The sequence below is a fragment of the Gossypium raimondii genome, chromosome 12, assembly GCF_025698545.1.
Source record: "Gossypium raimondii isolate GPD5lz chromosome 12, ASM2569854v1, whole genome shotgun sequence".
In the NCBI taxonomy this organism is placed as follows: domain Eukaryota; kingdom Viridiplantae; phylum Streptophyta; class Magnoliopsida; order Malvales; family Malvaceae; genus Gossypium; species Gossypium raimondii.
Window position 1 is genome coordinate 9,426,373 of NC_068576.1, and position 22,091 is coordinate 9,448,463.

The window sequence follows — 22,091 nt, forward strand, 5'->3', positions numbered from 1 at the left end:
GAAAGTTTTGAAAATTAGGTGACAAAAGAAAACTTAAACGTAATTATGTAGTTTAATTCTTTTATAACTTCTTATGTTTTGGTATGATAATAATAAGACACATTGCACTCTCGCACAACTTCGAATATTAAAAATTATATTTTTGTAAGGGCAACTACAAATCTGAATATAAATTATAAAAAAGACATGAATGATAAAAAAAAAAATTTAAATCACCTTCCTTCACCTAATTACTCTTGTTTCAATAGATCACACAATATTGCCACATTTGCATGCAACTTGACCAGTTCCAACGGCAAAGCAATGGTTATCAATTAACCTCATAATTTCCTGTTTTTTCATAATCCAAAATGCTAACCTCCTCAATTAATCCATTCTTCTAGCTCATTCAAGGGCATTAGTAGTCATTTCCATAACTTAACTCTCCATTAATCATTTTAACTTATGGTCTAATTTCACACTCCCTCCCTCATGTTTTACTCCAACTCCATTCTAGTCCATAGCCAAATTCTAATTTCTAAATTTTCCTCCAATTTCATTATCTATTCAAAATATATAATATATTACATTATTTATATATGATGCGATTTATATCACACAAAAACTAATAAATAAACAAATAAAATCATTAAATATTAAATTAAAATGGAATTTATAAATATAAATAAATTTAAAAGGTGATATTTCAAATCAGATTTTGCTTCAACAAGCATAATATCAAATTAATACATAAGATTTGTTTTAATTGGGGTTAAAAGGTAGATTTAGCTCTAAAGCTTTACCCTTTGCTATTTTATTATTATTATTTTCGTGCTTGAAGTTGTAAATTATTGTACAAAACACTGCTAGGAAAAAAAAAAACCTTTTCATGTGGCATAATTTTTTAAAAATAAATTAAAAAAATCTTAATATTTTAATAAAAAATATTAAAAAAGAAAAATTGTGCCAGGTGATAGTTTTCTAATTAAGCATTAACCCTTTGAGTGGTTATTGGGTTTGTTGATGGGAGCTGAGCCTCACCCTCGCTCTGGTGTTCACCTTCAACCCCAACACACCTTCCATCCCAAGTCCTAAAAAACCTAACCCCCCCAAGAGAAAAGAAAAAAAAGACTAGCCATGGATTCCAGCCAACCCCACCCCTCAAAACCCTCTGCCTCCAAACTCCCCATCAAGCGTAAATCCCCTCACCACCCCCAGTTCTTCACCCCAAAACTTGAATACCAACCCATCATTCTTCCTCCCCCCAAACCCAAACCCCAACCCCAAACCCCTCCTTTCAAATTCCAACGGATCTGGTCAGAGCCCGACGAGATCCGTTTCCTCCAAGCCCTTCTCCGATCCCATCATCTCTCTTTCCCCAAAGACCTCCCTCTTTTCTACTCCTCCTTTTCCCACTCCATGTCTCAACCTTATACCAAGTCCCAACTCTCCGAAAAGCTTAGGAGACTTAGGAAAAAGTTCAGGGTCGTTTCCTCTAGGCTGGCTCGAGGCTTGAACCCTTCTTCTCTCTCTCTTCATGATCGAGCTCTGTTTGATCTTTCTAAAAGGCTTTGGAGCCCCGAGTTTGCTTCCTCTTCCCCTTTTGGTAAGAACAGTTCCGGGTTTAATGGCGTTGCTGGGAATGGTTTTGATGATTGTGACACAATTGATGATGATGGGGAAGTGAAGATTAACGGGGTTAGTTTGCATTATGATTTTGCCGCGGGAAGGGATGAGGTTATTAGTGGCGAGACAATTGATGGGGTGTTGGCGAAAAGCGTGTTGAATGCGTTCGATGAGTGTATCAAGGAGGTTCGGGTGATGTTCATGAAGCAGGGTGTGGTGTGCATGGATACAACGGAGAGGAAGTGGAAGGAGCAAAGGGTTTCTGAGTTTGACGTGTTGGGTAGGCGGCTGAGGCTGGTTATCGAGAATTCTTTGACTAGGCGATGAGTTTTTCTTCTAGAACTGGTCGAATAAGTGAGATGATAAAAATTTGTACATTCTAGCCCTTGTAGATAAATTTTCAGGTTGGTTTATGTTTCGATGTTCTTCCGTATTGGAGTGCTTTTTTTTTTTTTATAAAAGTCTGATTTTTTCTTTCACATGGTATACTTGTGAGCTTCAAATGTTCATGGATTTCCCTCGACTTCAGTAGTTATTGTTGATAAAACTGGTGGTTATTGCTCATCAGTTGGGATGATAAACTTTTCTTGCTGTTGCTCATCATAGCAGATAAATTTTCAGGTTGGTTCAGGTTTCAATGTTCTTTCATATTGGAGTTTTTGTTGATAAAAAATCTGATATATTATACTGTGAGCTTCTAATGTTAATGAAGTTTCTTTGAGTTCAAATGCTATTGTTATGAGGAATCTGAGGATGACTTATTAAATATTAAAAGGGGTGAATAGATTGTTTCATAGCAACGACTAAAAGTTTAACTTGGATAATTGAAAATATAATGTTTTATTGTGGAGATTTGCTAGAATGCTTTGAGTAGATTCTATTGGAGTTATGGAGCATTTTATGTTTAATAACCCAAGGTTCTTAGAGAGTAACATTGGATGGGTAATTGCAGAGTACTTTGTCAGTCTTAGTAGTTAGAGCAATTAGATAAGATCTTAATCATTTTAGGTTCATTTGTCCTGTGCATTATTCTTCCTTGGTTAGATAACATTTTGAGCAACACGTTGTGTTTTAGGAACAAAATCAATTGAGTTTTGTTTGCTTCATCCGGCAACACAGTATTCTCGGCTTCGAAAAATGAATTTCAAACTGTTTAGAGAAGTCATCTTGCATCTTGCAGAAACTAATCAGTCTTTATATTTGCCTCTCACCTTTTCCACATTGTTATTTTGTTTGATTTAATTATATATCTCCACATCGTTACTTTTCTGTTCCACAATTCTCTGAACTTCTGAAATTATAACATCAATTTCAATTGGAATTGCATGTTGAAGTTGAAGATGTTTGCTTTTTTTCTTTTTGTGTGTGAGTGATAGTACATACACTGAACTCTCAATTATTAGAAGTGTTTTCTGGCACTGAAGTGAAATTTAAGAATCACAGTAGTTATAAATATTGCAGGATGAAGATTCTTAGTGCTGTTCCTATTTTTTGAAACAACCCTTTCAATTGCTTTGATCATCATGCATGTTATGTTTTAAAAGCCTCAATCTGATCATGCCAAATTTGAGTTTTAGGCCGAAATACTGGCATGGCATGTAATGTAGTGACTGATTTGAGCAATGAGATATGGTGCTTGAAGAACATGCAGGCACACATCATATTGCCTCTTGAATGATGCACGAATGAATGCATCAACCATTTTGCCCTGTCCGCTGAGAAAACGAGATTAAGTACATGAATATTATCTTTTATTTAATAAAGGTAAATTTGTAAATTATCATTACATTATTAGTAAAGTAATCAATGAATTAAACATGATAATGTAACTTTTCTGATATTTTAATCAATACCTTTTAATGCATAACAAATGTTGTAAAATAACTTCATTGACAATCTCATTCCAAAAAATCACTTAGTAAAGTACAAAGTATTTAAATATAAAAAGAAAAAATGTTAATAGAAAAGCTTATCGACGATGGGGCGAGCTTTACACAAAGCTTCGAAAGGGTGAAGTTTAGGCATGATGGTCCCTCTACCTTCGCTCATATCAATTTCCTTCCCCTCAATTCTTTCCCATTCAAAGCACTGAATCAATGATCCTAAAGCCAGACCCACCGTTCGTTGAGCTAGATTGGCCCCTGGACACGACCTCCTACCCAACCCAAACGGCAAGAGCTTCTGAGAATGCTCTATTTTCTCACTATTACCATCAAATCTCTCAGGCTTAAAGCTTGTTGGATCATCCCATACGTTCGGGTCTCGATGGATGGCCCATGCGTTCACCAACACAATTGTGCCACTTGGCACGTCGTATCCTCCTATGCTGCAATCAGTGGATGGCATGTGTGGGACCAAAAGAGGCGCTGCAGGGTATAACCTAAGTGTCTCATATATTATACTTTGAAGGTAATGCAGTTTGGGAACATCTGATTCTTCAATCAGCTTTTCTTCACCAATTAAATTGTCTATTTCATCTCTAGCTTTCTTCAGCACTTGCGGGTGATTTAACAAATTGGCCATTGCCCACTCCATTGTCACTGATGATGTATCAGTTCCTGCAAATAGGATCACCTGCACACGACACAGCAATATTCTTAATTTCATCATACTTACAAAGTATTGATCAGAGTAGAAAGACTGAAACTAACCATTATGAACCCCTTGATAATTTCATCAGTGTAGTAAAGAGGATCAGATTCTTGCATGGAAAGGAGATGATCAATCATACTATTATTCTTCAGTTTATTACTTCGATGGTCGTCAACCAACTTTTGCAAAAATCCATCCAATCTTTTTCCAAGCTTTTTCAGCTTTCCTTCAAACCCTAGACCAAACCAGTTCAACACAGGCAAGTAATCTGCTGGATTTCCCGTTCCACTGTTCTTAGCTACCTCCACCATAAGCTCCCTAAACTCCCTGGCTTCTTCTTCATTCGTCACTTCATCCCCGTAGTACCGTTTTCCCGCCAACATCCTCATTATGTTGTTAAACGTCAAGTCGGAAAGCATGGGTTTCAGCTCCACTTTGACGAAGTCCTGACGCGAATCAGTCGACAGTCTTAGCATCAACCGCCTGGTTTCGTCTTTCCGAACGTTTACGGAGGCGTTTAAGCGACCCGAAGAGAAGATCTCGGTGGCACCAATTCGACGTAAGTTGCGCCAATGATCACCGTAAGACGAGGAGATAAGTGTAGTGTAATTGTAGCCTAAGTGCTTGGCGATGATGAACTTGGGTCGGTTTGCGAAAATGATATCATTCTTGATCAAACATTCCTCGGCTGCGGTCGAGGACGACACCACGACCATGAGCCGGGAACCAAGCTTGAGAGAGAAGATCGGACCATATTTTTGGGAGAAAGTGTGGTGCAAACGATGGATGGGTGGTTTTAGGAGGTGAAGGTGGCCAACAATGGGGAGTGACGGTGGGCTTGGGGGGAGGTTTTTACGGCGTCTTCTTGATCGAAGAAACAAGTTTAAACAAATGATGAAAAATATAAGAGAAAGAAATGAGTAGAGAGTTATTGATTCTTCCATTCTTTTTGGCTTTACTTTTGATGGGTTTTTTTTTCTTCTTTTTATTGAAACACCTAAAATGTTTATATATAGGGCTTACATATAAGTGTCGTCCAAACAATTAACTCTAGTTTCCAAATTTGACCTCCTTTTCAATGGGTCAAATGTTTGATTTTTCAAATGCACTAGAAAGTTTGATCTTTTAGGGTCATACCATGTTTTGCATTACTTATCTACGAGTCGAAGTTAAGAAATTTTGTTAGGGAAATTAAGATATAATGCATGAATTTGATGAATTTCAGTCCTTCGAATTGCTAAATTTTAGACCTATACTTTTTGGTTTTTGAAATTTTAGGTAACAATTAAATTTGGTTGGTTAAATTCTGTTATTTGTCTTTGTATTATGCGTAAAATTGTACATTTAGGGCTAGTTTAGCATTGCTTTTGAAAAGTTTGATTTAAAATCTAAATATTTAGTATTGTTGACAAAAAAACCTTTTAAGAGCTAAAATATTCATTTTAGTCGTGATGTTGTAAACTAAAAAAATGCATTTAAATAGTATTTAAATTTATTATATTACAATATTTCAATAAAATATAAAAATAATTTATTGTAACTCATTATTAAAATTTTGATTATGAAATACAAATTTTGAATATTTTAAAGTAATTAATATTAATTATTTGTAAAATTCGATTTGAATATATAAATTATATTTGACCCCAAAAGCATTTTAAAAACAATCCAACATGTATATTTTTCAATAAAACTAAAATGTAATTTAAAATATAATAAAAGGTAGGTCAAACATGCCTCTCCTTCAGCCTCATGCATGCACTTGAAATAATTGAGTTCCGTCTCCATTTGTGCTTCTTCTTTTTCATGGACTCAACCCGATCTTTTAGGGTCAGATTTTTTTTCGGAAAATTGGGTTGGGAGCGAGTTGGGTTTAGTGAAATTAAAAAAATATTCAGGTCGGGATTTGAGTCCGTTCTACCTTGAGATATTTATAAAAATACCCTTAATATATACATTAATACATATATTAAATTTTTGTTTTCAATAAACAAATATATAAATAAAAATAAATAAATACACTAAGTTTTAAGTTCAAACTAAATAATAATAATCTTATTTGGTTCAAAATAATTAAATTAAATTCGGGTCGAGGCGAAGTCTAATCTTTTATTAAATTTTGAGTTTGGGACGGATTTTATTTTCTTCAGAGTTGAGGTTAAGTCAGGGTCGGGATGGATTGGTCAAATTTTGAGTTAGGACGAGCAAAAACTTACCCCACATTGTTGCCATCCCTAATTCTTGTTAAGTTTTTTTTACATAACATCTAGTTTAAGTTTGAGTTGAATATAAGTGATGGATTAAAAAAAAAAACTAGTTTTTCAATTCTAGGTAAATTTTTGTTTTCATCATTTAATTTTAAAAATTATATTTTGGTCACTAATATTTTTCAAATTGTTTTTTCATTACCCAATCGTTGATCGTTAAGTGGCTAACGGTGGCATTTTTTAGTTGGTATAGGAATAATTTTACTTTTTATACTTTCAATCAATTTTACCCTTATTATCTATAAAAATTTTAAAAATAATTTAAAAATAGAAAATTCAATGTAGAACTATTTATAAAAAATAAAAATGTAAATAACATATTATCAAAATTATAAAAATTAGAAAATTATAGAAACCATATAAAATTTAAAATATATATATACAATTTTTAAAAAATTAGTAAAGTTACGAAAAAGTTATAAAAATATTTTTAAAAAATTCTAAAATGAATTCTTTCAATGGATTGAAAAAGTAGAATGACATTTACATTTCCATCCTTCATACTAGTTTTAAGGGCTATTTATTTTTACACTTTTTAAAAGTTTCAAGTTTTATATATTTTATTTTATCTTTCCTCCGGCTATTTAAAATCACTTAAATTGGGTAATAAACTAGCTAACGCGTCAAGTTTAAAAAGTTTAGGAAACACATTCAAATTTCATATCTTACCTTATTCACAATAGTGTTGAGTCTTATACAAACATATGATTGAGTTTTAATTATGCCGACTTCATACTAAATTCATAATAGGACTCAACACTCAAGTATAATTCATTACACATTTTCGTACCACTTATTGAAATGACTTGCTTAGTTAGCCCTTATTGTTCAATTAGTGAGTATTCGACTTATACTATATTAATTTAAATTTCATTTCCGATCTATACTGATTTCCATAAATAAATTCATTTTCATTTCACAAAGCTTAACTTCTTTGGAATTAAAATTTTCTTTGTTATCTCACATACTTGTTATTGTCGTCTTGATTAGCATACAAGCTCACTTATAACCAAATCTGAATTATTTGACATGTTTGCTAAATCACTTAATCTTTATCAAATATAATCATTTAACAAATTAATTCATATTTCAATGTACTTATGAGCTTATAGTTGAACTTTTTTATGAATTAAGTTCATCACTTATTACTTACATATCAAATTAACATATTATCATGATCAACTTCATAGCCCTTTGTAACTTGAGTAAGATGAGACTTAGATATTCGAGATTTCAATTGATCACACCACACATATTGCACTAACTGCCTAACACACCAAACATATAAGGGCCTAAGTTGCATCGAGGTGTTCTATCATAAGGCATCATATCTCCATTCATAACATATCTTCATTAAAATCACGCACTACACCAAAACAGGCTTTTGGCAGCGTTTTTTTAGGCCTAGCGCCGCAAAAAACCCCACTGTTGACAACGTCGCTAACTTTTGCGGCGTTTATGATAAAAACGCCGCTAAAGAACATGATCTTTAGTGGCGCTTTACCCACAAACGCCGCTAAAGAACATGGTCTTTAGCGGCGCTTTACCATCAAACGCCACTAAAGAACATAATCTTTAGCGGCGCGTTACCCAAAAACGCCGCTAAAGATCAAGACCTTTAGCGACGCTTTCTCACAAACGCCGCTATAAATCACAACCTTTAACGACGCTTTGATTACAAACGCCACAAAAGCTCAAGACCTTTAAGCGACGCTTTGATTACAAACGCCGCTAACTTTTTAAAAAAATTAAAAATATTAAATATTAAAATCAAACATTATTAATATAAAAAATTAGTTAGTATTAAATATATACTTTTAGTCAAAAAGTATTTAATCATATAATAAATTAATTTTTTTAGTCAAATATTGAAAAAACATGTTAATATTTAAATAGCAAAGTTACAAGTTCAAATAGATTGCAAAAAAAAAATGCACAAGTTCAAAATGTACAGTAATAAACTTGAAAATCCATTGTTTACTACATGAGTTTTTTGATTCTATAAACTCAAATTAGACATTGTTTAGGAAATATAACACATTCGATAAAGTAACAGCTAATGGATATTTTACTTCGAGTAGTGACTTAATTGATTTAATTCCTCATCGCCATCGAAGGTGGTCTCTCCTCTTCAATGTGTCTTTCATGCAAGAACCTACCTCTGAGTAGTGACTGCAAAATTAAGATAAAAGTGCTACTAGTTTAGCATGGCAACATGTGAAAACAAAAGGATTTTCATAGAGCAAAACCATATATATATATATATATATTAACATCAATCATCAAAACATGTGATCACACAACAGTCCAGAAGTGATTTATAAAAGCAACGCTAATAACTTCTTTCTCTCAGCTGAACATTAGAAGAGTTACACTCAAAGGAAAATATCCATTCAACATAGAATTTTTAAGCCAAACTAACCTTTCAAAGTAGACTTGGTTTCTGAGGATAAGTGCCAAGAAAGAGTTTTTGATGCAGGAGTATCTATACTTGAAAAAATTTAATCAGTAGCATGATGTTTACCTTATTCCTTTAAGAAATTATATCACAACAATGTTATCAAATAAAATACTATGCACACAAACAAACTACAGACGAACATCAAGAATGAAAATCTATACGTTCTAGAATTGATAATCAACTAACATATACACATTCCATAACCTGGGCAATAATTGTTCTCACAGGCTGTTGTAAGCCGCAAAAAGAAGATCCACAAGATTAAATGGATTTGAACAATTTCAGATGATCCACATAAAGGATTTGAACAATTTCAGATGATCCACATAAAGCTTTCATGGATAAATAAGATGCCATTGGAGTAAAATGCTTGTATATAATCACAAGCAAGCCAAATCTCCATGGTCTCTCACGCAAATCCGGCAACATAGCCAACATAAGAAATGTGCAATAAGAGAGTGTTCTTTTTTTTTTAACTAAGTTAGGGATAACATACAGATAAGCCATCTACAACATAAGAAAATGGTTACAAGTTACAACCAATACATAAACTCAGTTGTGATGATGGGGTAACCAAAGGAGAATTTAACATACGCACCATTTCCTTTCAATGTCCTCTGAGAAACAACCAAAAGGATCGATTCCACCCATCAAAACTTAAAGAAACATCAACTTCACATTATCACATTATCATACTGAAAATCTACCTCCCTCTAACTAACTCTCCAGTTACGCCCGCTTTCGGGAACAACACAACAAAATAAACATGTACAAGTTTGCTTTCGAAAACATTTGAGAAAAAAAAGGTGCAATTACCATGGACGAATATCACTTCCATTTGCTCGCAATATGTTCTCTCGCATAGCCAAACCAGTGTAAAGGAACAACAACCATGCACGACAATTACATATCATACATTCAAAGATTAATTCACGAAATATAACTCGCCTTAAATCAGCAACAAGTGAACCAAATCTAAGTAACCTTTATAATACCTCGTACAATTGAACTGGAAATGCAGGCAAGCATCCTTCCCAAATCCAAGATTTTAAAATAAGCAAAGTTAACGGAAAAGAAGAAAGCAGAAAAGCGGTCCTATCTGTTGAAGGAAGACAATATAGAGTAAGCATACATAAATACTTCAATTTTCAAAATTCCCAATTTTGTGTCTAATAAAATTCACAAACAACTCATGAATTTGATAAATCCTACTATTAATTTGGTGAATTTCTATACGAGGAAATGGCATGCTATCGTTAAATTAAAGAATATATTCATATGCAAACCAAAAGACAATCAACGAATAAAAATTAGAAAAGAGTAAAAGAGAAGTGATGCTTACTCAGTAGTGTTATATTCCTCCTTAACTTTCAACTGGACTTCTTTACGAGATGCTCGCACATTGATTGGTCCCGAAACATCCTCGAAACCTTCCCGCCATACCAATTACAAATAATTAATCGCTACATCCAACTACTGAAATCAAATCACTTAAAAAGAAAGAGACAGAGAACAAGCAAGTATCAAAGTATACCACGAGCTTGGCGGGGAAGAAAAGCGGCGGCTTCTCCATCCATTAGGATGGAGTGGCTCTCAGAAATCCTCTTCGAAATGTTTCTCGATCCAAAAAATAAAGAAAGAAAGAAACAATTAAAAGACGAAATGATAGGAAAAGGAACATGCAAAACAAAGTTAAGGAGTTTTACCTTATGAGCGAACTCGGGATCCAAAAGCTTTTTAGATATAAGCGAATTGATTAAAGAACGAACACGGCGAATAGAAGATTCAAGAGAAATGGCTTTTTGGCGAAGAGATTGCTCCTCGTTTGAAATCTTCCATAAAGCGAAGCTCAGATTCGATGCAACTCCACGGCTTGATCCATCACTCTCCTACTTTTCTTCCAATTTCTACAAGAAAATCAAGCGATCGGAGAAGGAAAACAAGATGACTCTTTAGCTTCAAAAACAAAAACACTGGAATTGTTTTGATTTTCGAGATTTTGACGAAAAGATAAAGATGGAATAATCGTCGGTCGGGAAATCTTTCGGAAAATTTTGGATTTTCCTGAAAAATACACCGACCGGATAAACAAGAGAAAAACAAATACGGTGGTTGAGAAGAAGAGGAGCTTAAAGTGGCAAAAGTAGGGAACGATGATGATGAAGGCGTGCTGGCGGATAGAAACACCTAAAGGGTGTTTTGAGGATACAAATTTTAGGGGGAAAAATTAGGGGTTTTAGGGGGGAATTTAGGGAAAAAAAGGGCGCAAATTTTTTTTAAAGTAAAATTATTTTGTGGCGTTTTTTATATAAACGCCGCTATTGCTTACCTTTAGCGGCGTTTTTCATAAAAGCGCCGCAAAAAAAAATTATTTTGAACAAAACTACGCCGTTTTGCTATGCTATGCTAAAAGGGGGTTTTTTTTAAAGTAAAATTATTTTGTGACGTTTTTTATATAAACGCCGCTATTGCTTACCTTTAGCGGCGTTTTTCATAAAAGCGCCGCAAAAAAAAAATCATTTTGAACAAAACTACGCCGTTTTGCTATGCTATGCTAAAAGGGGGCTTTTTTTAAAGTAAAATTATTATCTCTTAAATAATTTAAACTATAATCATAATTTTAATATATTAAAATTAATATTATCTCTTTTACAATTATATAATAAATTATTTAATATATAAATTAAAAAACTAATTAATCTAAACCCTAAATCCTAAACCTTTAACCTTTATCCCCTAAACCCTAAATTATAAAACATAAACCCCTAACCCTAAAATCCTAAACCCCTAAACTTTAAACCCCAACTCTTAAACCGCAAATCATAAACAATAATCCCTAAACTATAATGATAATTAATTCAATATTTTAAAATTAATACTATCTCTTTTACGATTATATAAGATATTTTTAATATATAAATATCAAACACGTCATAGACACTTAAAACTTTGAGATAGTTATACTATTTTTCATTTCACTTATAGGAACCTCATATACTCAAGCACTGTAAGTCTTTTGTGAATTAACCAATGCTTATGAAGATCTACTACTTACGGTTATCAATGCCAGCTGGAATCACAAATATTAACAAGAATCAGATATAGATAGCAAAATTATTTAATATGTAAATTAAAAAACACTCAGTAATGTACCCAAAAAACTTAAAAATTATTTTAAATAATAGTATTTTAAATAATGTACCCAAAAAACTTAAAAAAAAAATTTTGCGGCACTTTTTCAAAAACGTCGCTAAAGCCCTGAGCATTAGTGGCGCTTTTTAAAAAGTGCCGCTAAAGACCCGAGCATTAGCGGCGCTTCTTCAAAAACGCCGCTAACGCCCTGAAAACTCAAAAAACGACATCGTTGTGCTTCAGTTTTTTGCGGCGCTTTTTGGAAAACGCCGCTAATGCTCATTTTTAGCGGCGTTTTCCTAAAAACGCTGCTAATACTGGATCTTTAGCGGCGTTTTTTCTAAAGCGCCGCTAATACTTGATTTTTAGCGGCGTTTTTTATCCAAACGCCACTAAAAACGCCGCTAAAAGCCTGTTTTGGTGTAGTGACGCCACATTAATTTTTATGGCATGCCAATTATATCTTAACTAATCTACTAAGCTCAAAAGGGTAATTCACATATTAATCATTCAAATATTTGCACAGCTCACATATAGCATAAATCATGCTTATCTCATATTCATACATTTGATCACCACATATCACAATCACATATGGATGCTCCTCGAGCAATCTTTCTTTTCTTTATTACAATTTCACACATTCACTTATTTACTAGGCTACAGTGTCAAAGTTTCGCATACTTTGTTGTCAATTACCTCATATGTTTTCAAATATCAAAGAATCAAGTCATATTTACACTTTTATAACATATTCATCCAAACAAATATTTTTCTCAACAATTAGTGTCATGTTTTATATGTTTAGTTCATTCATAATAAACATTTTATTACAACTCATATATACAAAGTAATTTAATATTACGACTCTTCAAACCAGGTTGTCTAGTCATACATCATCAAGCTAAATCATTTATATCTTAACCGCAAAATTCAAATTATAATCCTTTTATTATTTCTAAAACTAGACTCAATTATTTTATTACCATAAAAGTTTTGAATTTATATTAATATACATTAATACTAGACTTGATAATCTTTTCAGGGCATAAGAAGAAAATTGTGGAAAATTTTAAACATAAACCATTATTGTTGTCTCCAAACAACTGTATGTTCTTAACTCATTTTCAACATTTAAGCCAATATCACTAATATTACCATTTCCTTTCTAATTATCATAACATGCCAACTTATGTTTATTCACATTCCAATATCAACTTAAATTTAACCATTTATTATACTAATTATCGATCTAATAATAATAATATTGAAAGAAAGTTAGCAAATTCAAGAGTACTTACCTCTTGGATGTACTTTATAAGTTTAAAACTAAGTTTATCAACACCTTGAATCTTTCTGAACCCCAAGTTATAGTCTATTGGTCAAGTGTTATATAAAAAAAAACACTTTAAATCTTTCTTTTCACTAGCTTGGCAGCTCATCCTCTACCATTTCCCTTTTTCTCAACACTAAACATATAACAAAAATATTGATACTCAAACTTTCATAACTTTCCCACAACAAAAATCAAATCTCAAATGACAAAGATGAGAAAGAAGGATACTTAATTTCTTACCTCAATTAAAGCTTTCTCTCACTATACTATAGAAACCCTAAACTTTAATGGAGAGATTGAGGATGTAAACATGCTTAAAGGATACTTAATTTTTTACCTTAATTAAAGCTTTCTCTCTTTAACCCAAACTTTCTCTCACTATACTATAGAAACCCTAAACTTTAATGGAGAGATTGAGAATGTAAACATGCTTAGGAGGTGATTTTCTGAGCTGCGGCATAGCTAGTGGAAGGTCTTGCCCCCCTCAACCAAACGGTATAATTTCGCTTTTAAGCCTTCCAAAAAATAAAACATTAAATCTAAGCATTTTAAGCTTTTAGTCAAATAGAAAATTTTGAATTTTGACCCCTTTAAAAATAAATAATTTAATTTAAGTATTTTTAACACAATAATTTTAACTTTGACCCTAAAATTTTATAATTTTATCTCGATTCCCCTAAAAAATTCCGTGTCCGCCCTTATTTCTAACTAATTTCAGTGAGGAATCAAAGTTGAAAGCTATAAGGTTGATTTTGAGGGAAAATGCAAGAAAAATGAAAAAGAGAGAACTCTCCCATTCAAAGTCAAAGTTGGTCAATGATCTAAGTCAAAGGCCTAGTTTAGGAATGCTTCTCAAAAGTGTTTTTGGAAAAGAAAAATAACACTTTCAATGGAGAAGGTAAAATTTTCAGCTTCTGAAAAAAAAAATTTTTGGATCAATTTTTAGCTTAGAAAAAGCTTTTCTTTCCCTCAAAAAACAGCTTATTTAGGAATATTTTTGTACCAAAACACTTTTGAGAAATATTCTTAAACTGGCCCAAAATTAACTTATGTGATTCACATTTAATCACCATATTATAAATACATCCAAAAACTCAAATATAATCCCAACCATATAATATTTCTATCATAAATTTCACATACCAAAATGTCATTATATGAGAAATTCCACTTTTGCCCTTTTCTCTACTAACTATTCGTTCTCATCAAATGTAGCATTTACATATCCAAACTCCATAAATCATAGATTTACTCCCATATTACAACACTTGTGATAAAAATTACATGGTAAAATGAAAATAACTACAATTTGATCCTTGTGCATTTCAATCTTTTCCAATTTGATCCAAAAATTATTTCTATCGTACTAATTCATGTTCCTAGTCATTCTCCTGCCAAATAATAATTTATAGCTCATGTTTTCTCTAGTTTTTTAAATTAGAGTTTAATCCTCGTACCTTTTAATTTTTACGATTTAGTCATTTTGTTCTCACATTTTCACATTCAAATTTTCTACCTTGATCTCCATTTTCAGAATCAAAGTAATTCCTTTCAATTTCTCCCAATCTGACTCATTTTCTAATTTTCCTAAAAAAATCAGTGTATGATCTCAGAACAGTACCGAAAATTTTGGGTTACAAAAACAATAAGCAATAATAAACGAACCATAAATACTAAGATGAAGCTAATCCTTCAAATTACAAGCAGGAAATATATAATCTGATTACGACCAATACCCGCTTTTGCCAAGCTATCAACTAAGCCATTAGCCTCTCTAAAAATCTCCAGCCAATAAACAACCTCTAGCAGTTTCACGGATTTGTCCAAGCTCTTCAAATGATTTCCAAAATCTCCATGGACAAGAATTCTCCTTATTACACCAAGCAATCGCCATAGCCCTTAACTCAACTTTCACTAGGATTCTGACATTCAAGGGGGCAAGAAAACAGCCCTGACAGTTGTAATATTGTCATTGATTACTAAGGGTTTCATGGAGAAATCAGACAATTTGATAGCATTGTCAATGTTCTTCAATCCTTCTTTGAGTCTCATTGTTTCCTTCTTCAACCTCTCTTCCATGGAAGCCAAAGCCACTGCCACATCTACTAAGTACTCTAAGGAAAAGACAACATCATTTTCATTTAAACCCATCGTCTTTGCTTCTATATCAGATGAATTCTCATGATGATGGGAATTCCTATTTCAAGTAGAGTTGAAAATTAAGTGATCCTATACCTGTAAGGATTTGGATATTGGTTTTCAAGCGTTATGATTAAAATAGTTCAACACTACCTAGAGATATTTGGAAGATATATAAAACAGTTGTGGATATGAACAGTACTAACCTTTGATCATCAAAGCAATTATGGTCTGCTTCTAGTAGCACCACTAAATTTAGCATACAGAGGACGAACACCACATGTTGTAACAATCTTTGTAGACCATCTGAACTGCAGACCTGCAAATGCTGTTATAATAGAAGAATAACCAGTATCTCTGGGTTCATCGTCATTCCAAATTTGCCAAACTCAACTGAAAATACAGCTGCCAGCCACTGCCAAATTGGTTTGCCAATCAATCAAGAATCAGAATTCCCGATTAATACCTCACAATTTCAAAGCATAATATGGACCTTGAACAACTTGAAACCAGACTACTTATATAATGATAAAAAGGCATACAGATTTTGGCCTACACTTTAAATGCTTAGAAGTTCATAGAACAAAGAAATAAAAACCAGAAGACAAGAAAAGCAGACATTTTACATTCAACCAACAATTGGTTTTAATCTTAAAAAGGAAAAGGAAAAAAAAAATCTATTTATGGAGGTGGATGTTGGTAAACAGATTGAACTTTAGATTCCAACAAAGAAACATATCTATCAAGAACTGAAATCACAGCTTCGAACTCAGTCACTTGCTGTTCTATTGCATCAATCTGTTGAACATATTCATCAAAGTTCCCACTCTTGTTTTTCAACTGTTCAACAAATACCCTTAACCCAGATGCCACATCCCCAAATCCTTTGTACTCTTGAGCCACTCTCAGATTCATCTTCTCCAATAGCTCCAAAACATTGTTAGTCCCCTGCACAAACAAAGGTTAAACAAAACCTGGATAGCCTTCAAAGGATTGAAAACTGGAGCGAGGTATCTGAATTATAATGAAGTATTTGGAGTTTTAGAGAGATTTGAAATGGAGATATAGGGAAACCTGGAGTTCTGATTTGACCATTGAAGAGAGGCTGGTAAAGAGATCGTTGAGCGACTCGGCAAGGTCGTCTTGGACTTCTGGCTCTTTGTCAGCCATGGCAGGCTTGGACTGGAACCAAGTAATTTTTGCGTTAGGTTTCTCCAACGATGAGATTTAATATTAAGCAAGCATGAATGGCCTTCTAAGGAAAACTGAGCTTTTAATCACCTCAAAATAATATGGGCCTTTCGATGAGAAAGCAACTCATCTCAACCATTGAAAACCAAGTAAAAATGTCGAAATGGGTTTATTATTTATTTTCAATATAACTATTCTTCTTTCTTTATTTCATACAAATCCAATAACCTAATTTTCCTTAATTTGGTTATTTATCCAATCCTAACTAATTGCTATCATTTTGAAAGGCTAAACTATTAAAATAGTCTCTCTCTTTTTTTTTTATCTTAAATTACATTTTAGTCATTTATATTTAAAATGTTACATTTTAATCACTTACATTAACGTGTTGTAACATTTTAGTCACATAGCCGTTAATTGTCATTAATGGTGTAACGGTAAGCTGACATGACATGACACGTTAAATCATCATTTCAAACAAAAGTTTTAGGTTAAATTATACAATTGGTCCTCATATTTTTTCGTTTTGAGTAATTTAATTTTTTTTATATTCTTTTAACTTTCTTTATTTTTCTTTATTTTCCATTCTCTTTTGCTTCTCCTTTCGTTTTCCTCCCATCTTCATCTCTTTTAACTTAGTTTTTTATGTTTTCATTTGTTAAAATTAGTCCTGTATTTTTATTTTTTAACAATTTAATTTTTTTTTTATTTCTTTATTTTCCTTTTCTTCTTCCCATCTAGTTTTAACAATTGGAAAAATATAGAAAAACTACATTAAAAGAGATGGAGAATGGAGGAAATAGAGAAATAAGCGAAGAGAATGAAAATAAAGAAAAATAAAGGAAAGTTAAAAGAACATAGAAGAAAAAAATTAAATTGCTCAAAACAAAAAAAAAATATGGGGACCAATTGTATAATTTAACCTAAAATTTTTTGTTTGAAATGATGATTTAACTTACCACGTCAGCTTACCGTTACACCGTTAATGACAATTAACGGCTTAATGACTAAAATGTTACAACATGTTAACGTAAGTGACTAAAACGTAACATTTCAAACATATGTGACTAAAATGTAACTTTGAGGCAAACAAAATTGACTATTTTGATAATTTATCTAAAATGTTAATATTTTATGTAACGCCCCGATTAGTTTATTGTTGTTTTTGTGAAATTTGATATAAATGTCTATTTGCTTCAATGGTTAAGTGTTTTGGGTGTGTGTGTATGAGGTCTTGGGTTCAAGTCCCACATTTGGAAAATTTTGTTATTTTTTTATGTTGGGTGGGCTTAGATAGTATCGTTTGTAAACTCATATTAGAATGAGTTTGTTGGTTCTAGTGGTAAAGAGTTAGCTTGTCTTGAGGTCTTGTGTTTGAATCTTTATACGAGTGTGGATGTTAATTTTTATGAAGTACGAGCGTGGATGTTAATTTTTATGAAGTTTTGAGCTACTATTGTCGAGGTTAAGTTTTTGAATTGTTTATGAATTTCTGTTGCGATTTTGCATTTGGTTGCATTGTGCTCAAGGGGGGTCTCGTTTGGAATTGTAAACTCATTTTGATTATGGGTGTTTTGTGATAATTTTAGGTTCTGTTCACTCCGGGGGTGCGATTGGTTCAAAAACAAACCAAGTGTGTACTCCTAACACGAAAAATCGAGCTTCAGCGAAAGCAGAAATTGGAGCCTATCGACGCCACACGGGCGTGTGGTCGGCCGTGTGACTGACGAAGGTGTGGTCGTGCACATGACATGACAGTGTGATGGTGTGAGTGCAGCCGTGTGGGCCACAAGGGCAAGGCCAATCTGGGCGTGTGGGCCCATACGGGCATGTGGGCCTAAAATTTTAAAAATTTTCCTACGGTCGCACGGGCCAATCTGATCAACTGTGGGTCTACTGTAGGGTCAGTAAGAGCTAACCAAACCTTAATTTTTGTGATATGATATTCCGATAGTCTACTCTGAGTAAGACACCGATATGTATGACTGGCTGTTCTGTTTGAGTATATATATGTTATCTGTATACGAGCATGTTAAGCATGTTAATTCTGTATTCTGTATCCGTGTTTGGGGTGGGATTTGCATATGTGGAGGAAGTGATCTATACGGCAACCTTTCACCTATATTTTGGCAACTTGATTGCATATTATTCTGTCATGTGTCGTATCGACACTATGTGGTGTGTTGGGATAGGTGGGTGTTTTTAACCCCACATGATGTGATGGGATGGTCGGAGATGGTGTGTAGAGGATGGGGGTAGAATTCTATATATCTGTTATGATTATTTGATTATACTATCTTTATCTATCATTAACTTAGGTCCTAATTTGTATCTGACTGTATGTGAAAGTCTGTGTATGTTGCATGACTATTTCTGTTGGGTTAAACATTGAGTTTATGAAAACTCACATCTATTTGTCTATTCTGTTCAGGTAATCCACAAACATAGACGAGTCGGTGCGACGGAGGCTCAACGGTGACCACTTGACGGGAAACTGTTTCCATGCTTATTATTTAATGGTTTTATTGAAATTTTAGGCTTTCGTGAGAGTTTTGTAATTTTTGGAATCTCTGAACTTTTTGGACTGTTTGGTTTAATTTTTTTGTCTGGTTGCATTATGATTTCTAAACTGCGGCGACTTGAAAAAAATATCGATTTTGAAAACACGAGTGTGGTTTTGTTTTAAACGGTTTTTCAACTTCCGCTGCGAAATGATTTGGTTAACATTAAAGGATAACATGTAACGGTCATGTCGAAACCATTTTTTGAAAACAAAAATTAGTTGTCGACTTTAAAAAAAAATTGGAGTCGCCACCGATCCTTGATTGAGGTGTGATCGGCTCACCTTAAAAACGATTTTGGTCTACAAATTTTGAGAAAACAGGTTCGGGAGTCAGTTACGCACGAGGAAGGGTTAGCACCCTCGTAACGCCCAAAAATCGGTACCAAATTGATTATTTAATATCTTAGTGTCGAGGGTTAAAAAGATTTTTTTTTAAAAACTCAAATGATGAAATCTGAAAAGGATAATCAAATGTTCAAGTCAGATAAAGAAATCGAGACCCAATACGTTAGGGTACAATTTCTCAAAATCCCCGAACTTTGGATATCGCTTTTTAGCTTTTAAAGAAAATCTTCATTTCGAGAAAGTAATATGTCATGCCCAATACGTTAGGACACCACAAATTAAGTTCCCGAAAATGATTTTTATACTTATGCACTTTAAATAAAGAATATTCTCGGTTATTTAGGATTAATAAAGAAAATCGGAACCTAATACGTTAGGGCTCAATTTCCTCGAAAATCCTGAATATCGAATATTGCACTATTTTTTAGAAATTCTTATTTCGAGATGACAAAACGTCGTGACCAGTAAGTTAGGACCCAACATTTTTGAATTCCCGAGAATAAGCTTTTATTTGAAATATGTACAATTGTAAAAATAAATACTTGGCCATCTAAGTTCATCGAATAGAAGCGAAGCCCAGTAAGTTAGGACACGATCCTTCTCGAAAAACATGAATGCCAAATATTTAAAAAAAATTAAAAATACGATTTTAAATGCTTTGATGAAACCAAAATATATTTTAAAAGTATGATAAAAAGAATTTAACACACAACATGAAACAAATACTTTAATTTAAACTATAAATGTACATATATTATAGAAAATACGTGTATATGTGCATGGAATATGAAATATAAAAGATGCATATGTATTATAAAATGTCAATGCGTATATATGTATAAAAGTCATGAAAATAAAATAATAATAAAATTTATATAAAATATGTACATACATTTTAAAAATAATAAAAATAAAAGTGTATAAGCATAATATACTAGTAAATTATGAAAATATGGATATATATGTATATATAAAAAATGCAGAAAATATATGTATAATAGGTTTGAATAGAGTATGTATATATATATTATAAAAAATGTATATATATATTTGGATTATAAAATATGAAAAACTATATAAATATTATAACATATAAATATATGTACGTATATATATATGTATATAAAAATAAGAAAAATAAAATAACAATAAAATATAAGATATGTATATATATTAAAAACATTTAAAATATATACATATATATATAATAAGATACATATATGCATATATATATATATGTATTGAAATAACCATAATAATAAATACTAATAATAATACAGTAATAATAATACAATTTAACAGTATTAATAAAAAAACAAATAATAATAAAAACCATAAAATGACAAATTAAGGATTAATTTGAAAATAAACAAATTTTAAAGGTTGAATTCAAAAATAGAAAACGAGAAAGGGAGCAAATTAAAACACGCGCAATAGAACGAGGACCGAAATAGCAAATTACCCAAACCGCCCAAAACGCTGCGCATCATTTGGATCAATTTGAAACAGAAATAAAATGTGCCAGAAAATTTAAAAGAAATAAAAATTTTAATTTAGACAAACTATAAAGTCAGGAGGACTAATTGCGCAAATAGTCCATTTGTAACAAAAGATGCGGATCCTATGGAAATGGGTCGGGTTGCACGGGCTATTGGCTATACGGCGCCGTTTTGGGGCCACTGAAACAGGCCCCAAACGACATCGTTTTAAGCCCTATAAAAGCCCCTCTTAAAACCCTAAAAATCATTCTTCTCTGCCATTTTTCAATCGCGCCGTTGCCATCTCCCCTCTTTTGTTTCGGACCCATTTCTGATCAGCCACAACGACGACGACGGCGCCTCGACGGTAAGTCCTCTCTTCCTTTCTTTTACGTTTAGTTTTTGTTTTAAGAAACAAAAGAAAAAAACAAAATAAAATAAAATAAAAAACAGTAAAAAGAACAGAGAAAAAAAACAAAATCCGTCACCTCCAAAATCCTTGCTTTTCTGTTTTTCTTTTTTATTTTCTTTAATTTTTTTCAATACAAAATTTGTCTCCCCCCCCCAAATTCAGTTTACAATCAGCCCTTTTATACCGAAAACTAATAATAATTAAATAAACAAATAAAAATCCTATCACTTGCTCGTTGTGCTGTGGTTCGTGGTTTGTTTGTAGGAAGAACGTGAAAACGACGTGGGGTTCTTTGTGACATGGGCGTCTGTGGCGCTGGAATTTCTTGCTGACGTGGAGAACGTCTTGTGTGAGGGAAGACTTAGGGTTTCTGGAAACAGTTTAGCATTAGGTTAATTGGGTTAGGCTACATTTGGGCTTGAGTTAATGAAATTGGGCCATGTTGGGCCTAATGTATTTAGTTTATTGGGATGTGCAAATGGTTTTGGGCCCAGGGCAATAATTGGGTATTACAGGTCAATAATAAATTTATAAATGAACACGTTTTATTAAACTTGGACGTTTTATTGA

At 32.7% G+C, this 22,091-nt stretch overlaps 3 protein-coding genes across 3 annotated transcripts; 1 reads left to right on the top strand and 2 right to left on the bottom strand.

Annotated features, from left to right (window-relative positions):
• Positions 1-1,116: 1,116 nt before the first annotated feature.
• On the top strand, positions 1,117-1,932 carry LOC105763178 (probable transcription factor At5g28040). Its single transcript, XM_012581309.2, has one exon. It carries the CDS (start codon positions 1,117-1,119, stop codon positions 1,930-1,932), a length of 816 nt encoding a protein of 271 aa, XP_012436763.2.
• Positions 1,933-3,476: 1,544 nt separating this feature from the next.
• LOC105763176 (cytochrome P450 81Q32) lies at positions 3,477-5,184 on the bottom strand. The gene is made up of 2 exons (XM_012581303.2): positions 4,257-5,184; positions 3,477-4,179 (listed from the first exon to the last, which is right to left on the bottom strand). Exons 1-2 carry the CDS (start codon positions 5,139-5,141, stop codon positions 3,562-3,564), a joined length of 1,503 nt encoding a protein of 500 aa, XP_012436757.1. The 5' UTR covers positions 5,142-5,184; the 3' UTR covers positions 3,477-3,561.
• Positions 5,185-16,020: 10,836 nt separating this feature from the next.
• On the bottom strand, positions 16,021-16,785 carry LOC105763179 (biogenesis of lysosome-related organelles complex 1 subunit 2). The gene is made up of 2 exons (XM_012581312.2): positions 16,607-16,785; positions 16,021-16,480 (listed from the first exon to the last, which is right to left on the bottom strand). Exons 1-2 carry the CDS (start codon positions 16,700-16,702, stop codon positions 16,214-16,216), a joined length of 363 nt encoding a protein of 120 aa, XP_012436766.1. The 5' UTR covers positions 16,703-16,785; the 3' UTR covers positions 16,021-16,213.
• Between the last annotated feature and the right edge of the window lie 5,306 nt (positions 16,786-22,091).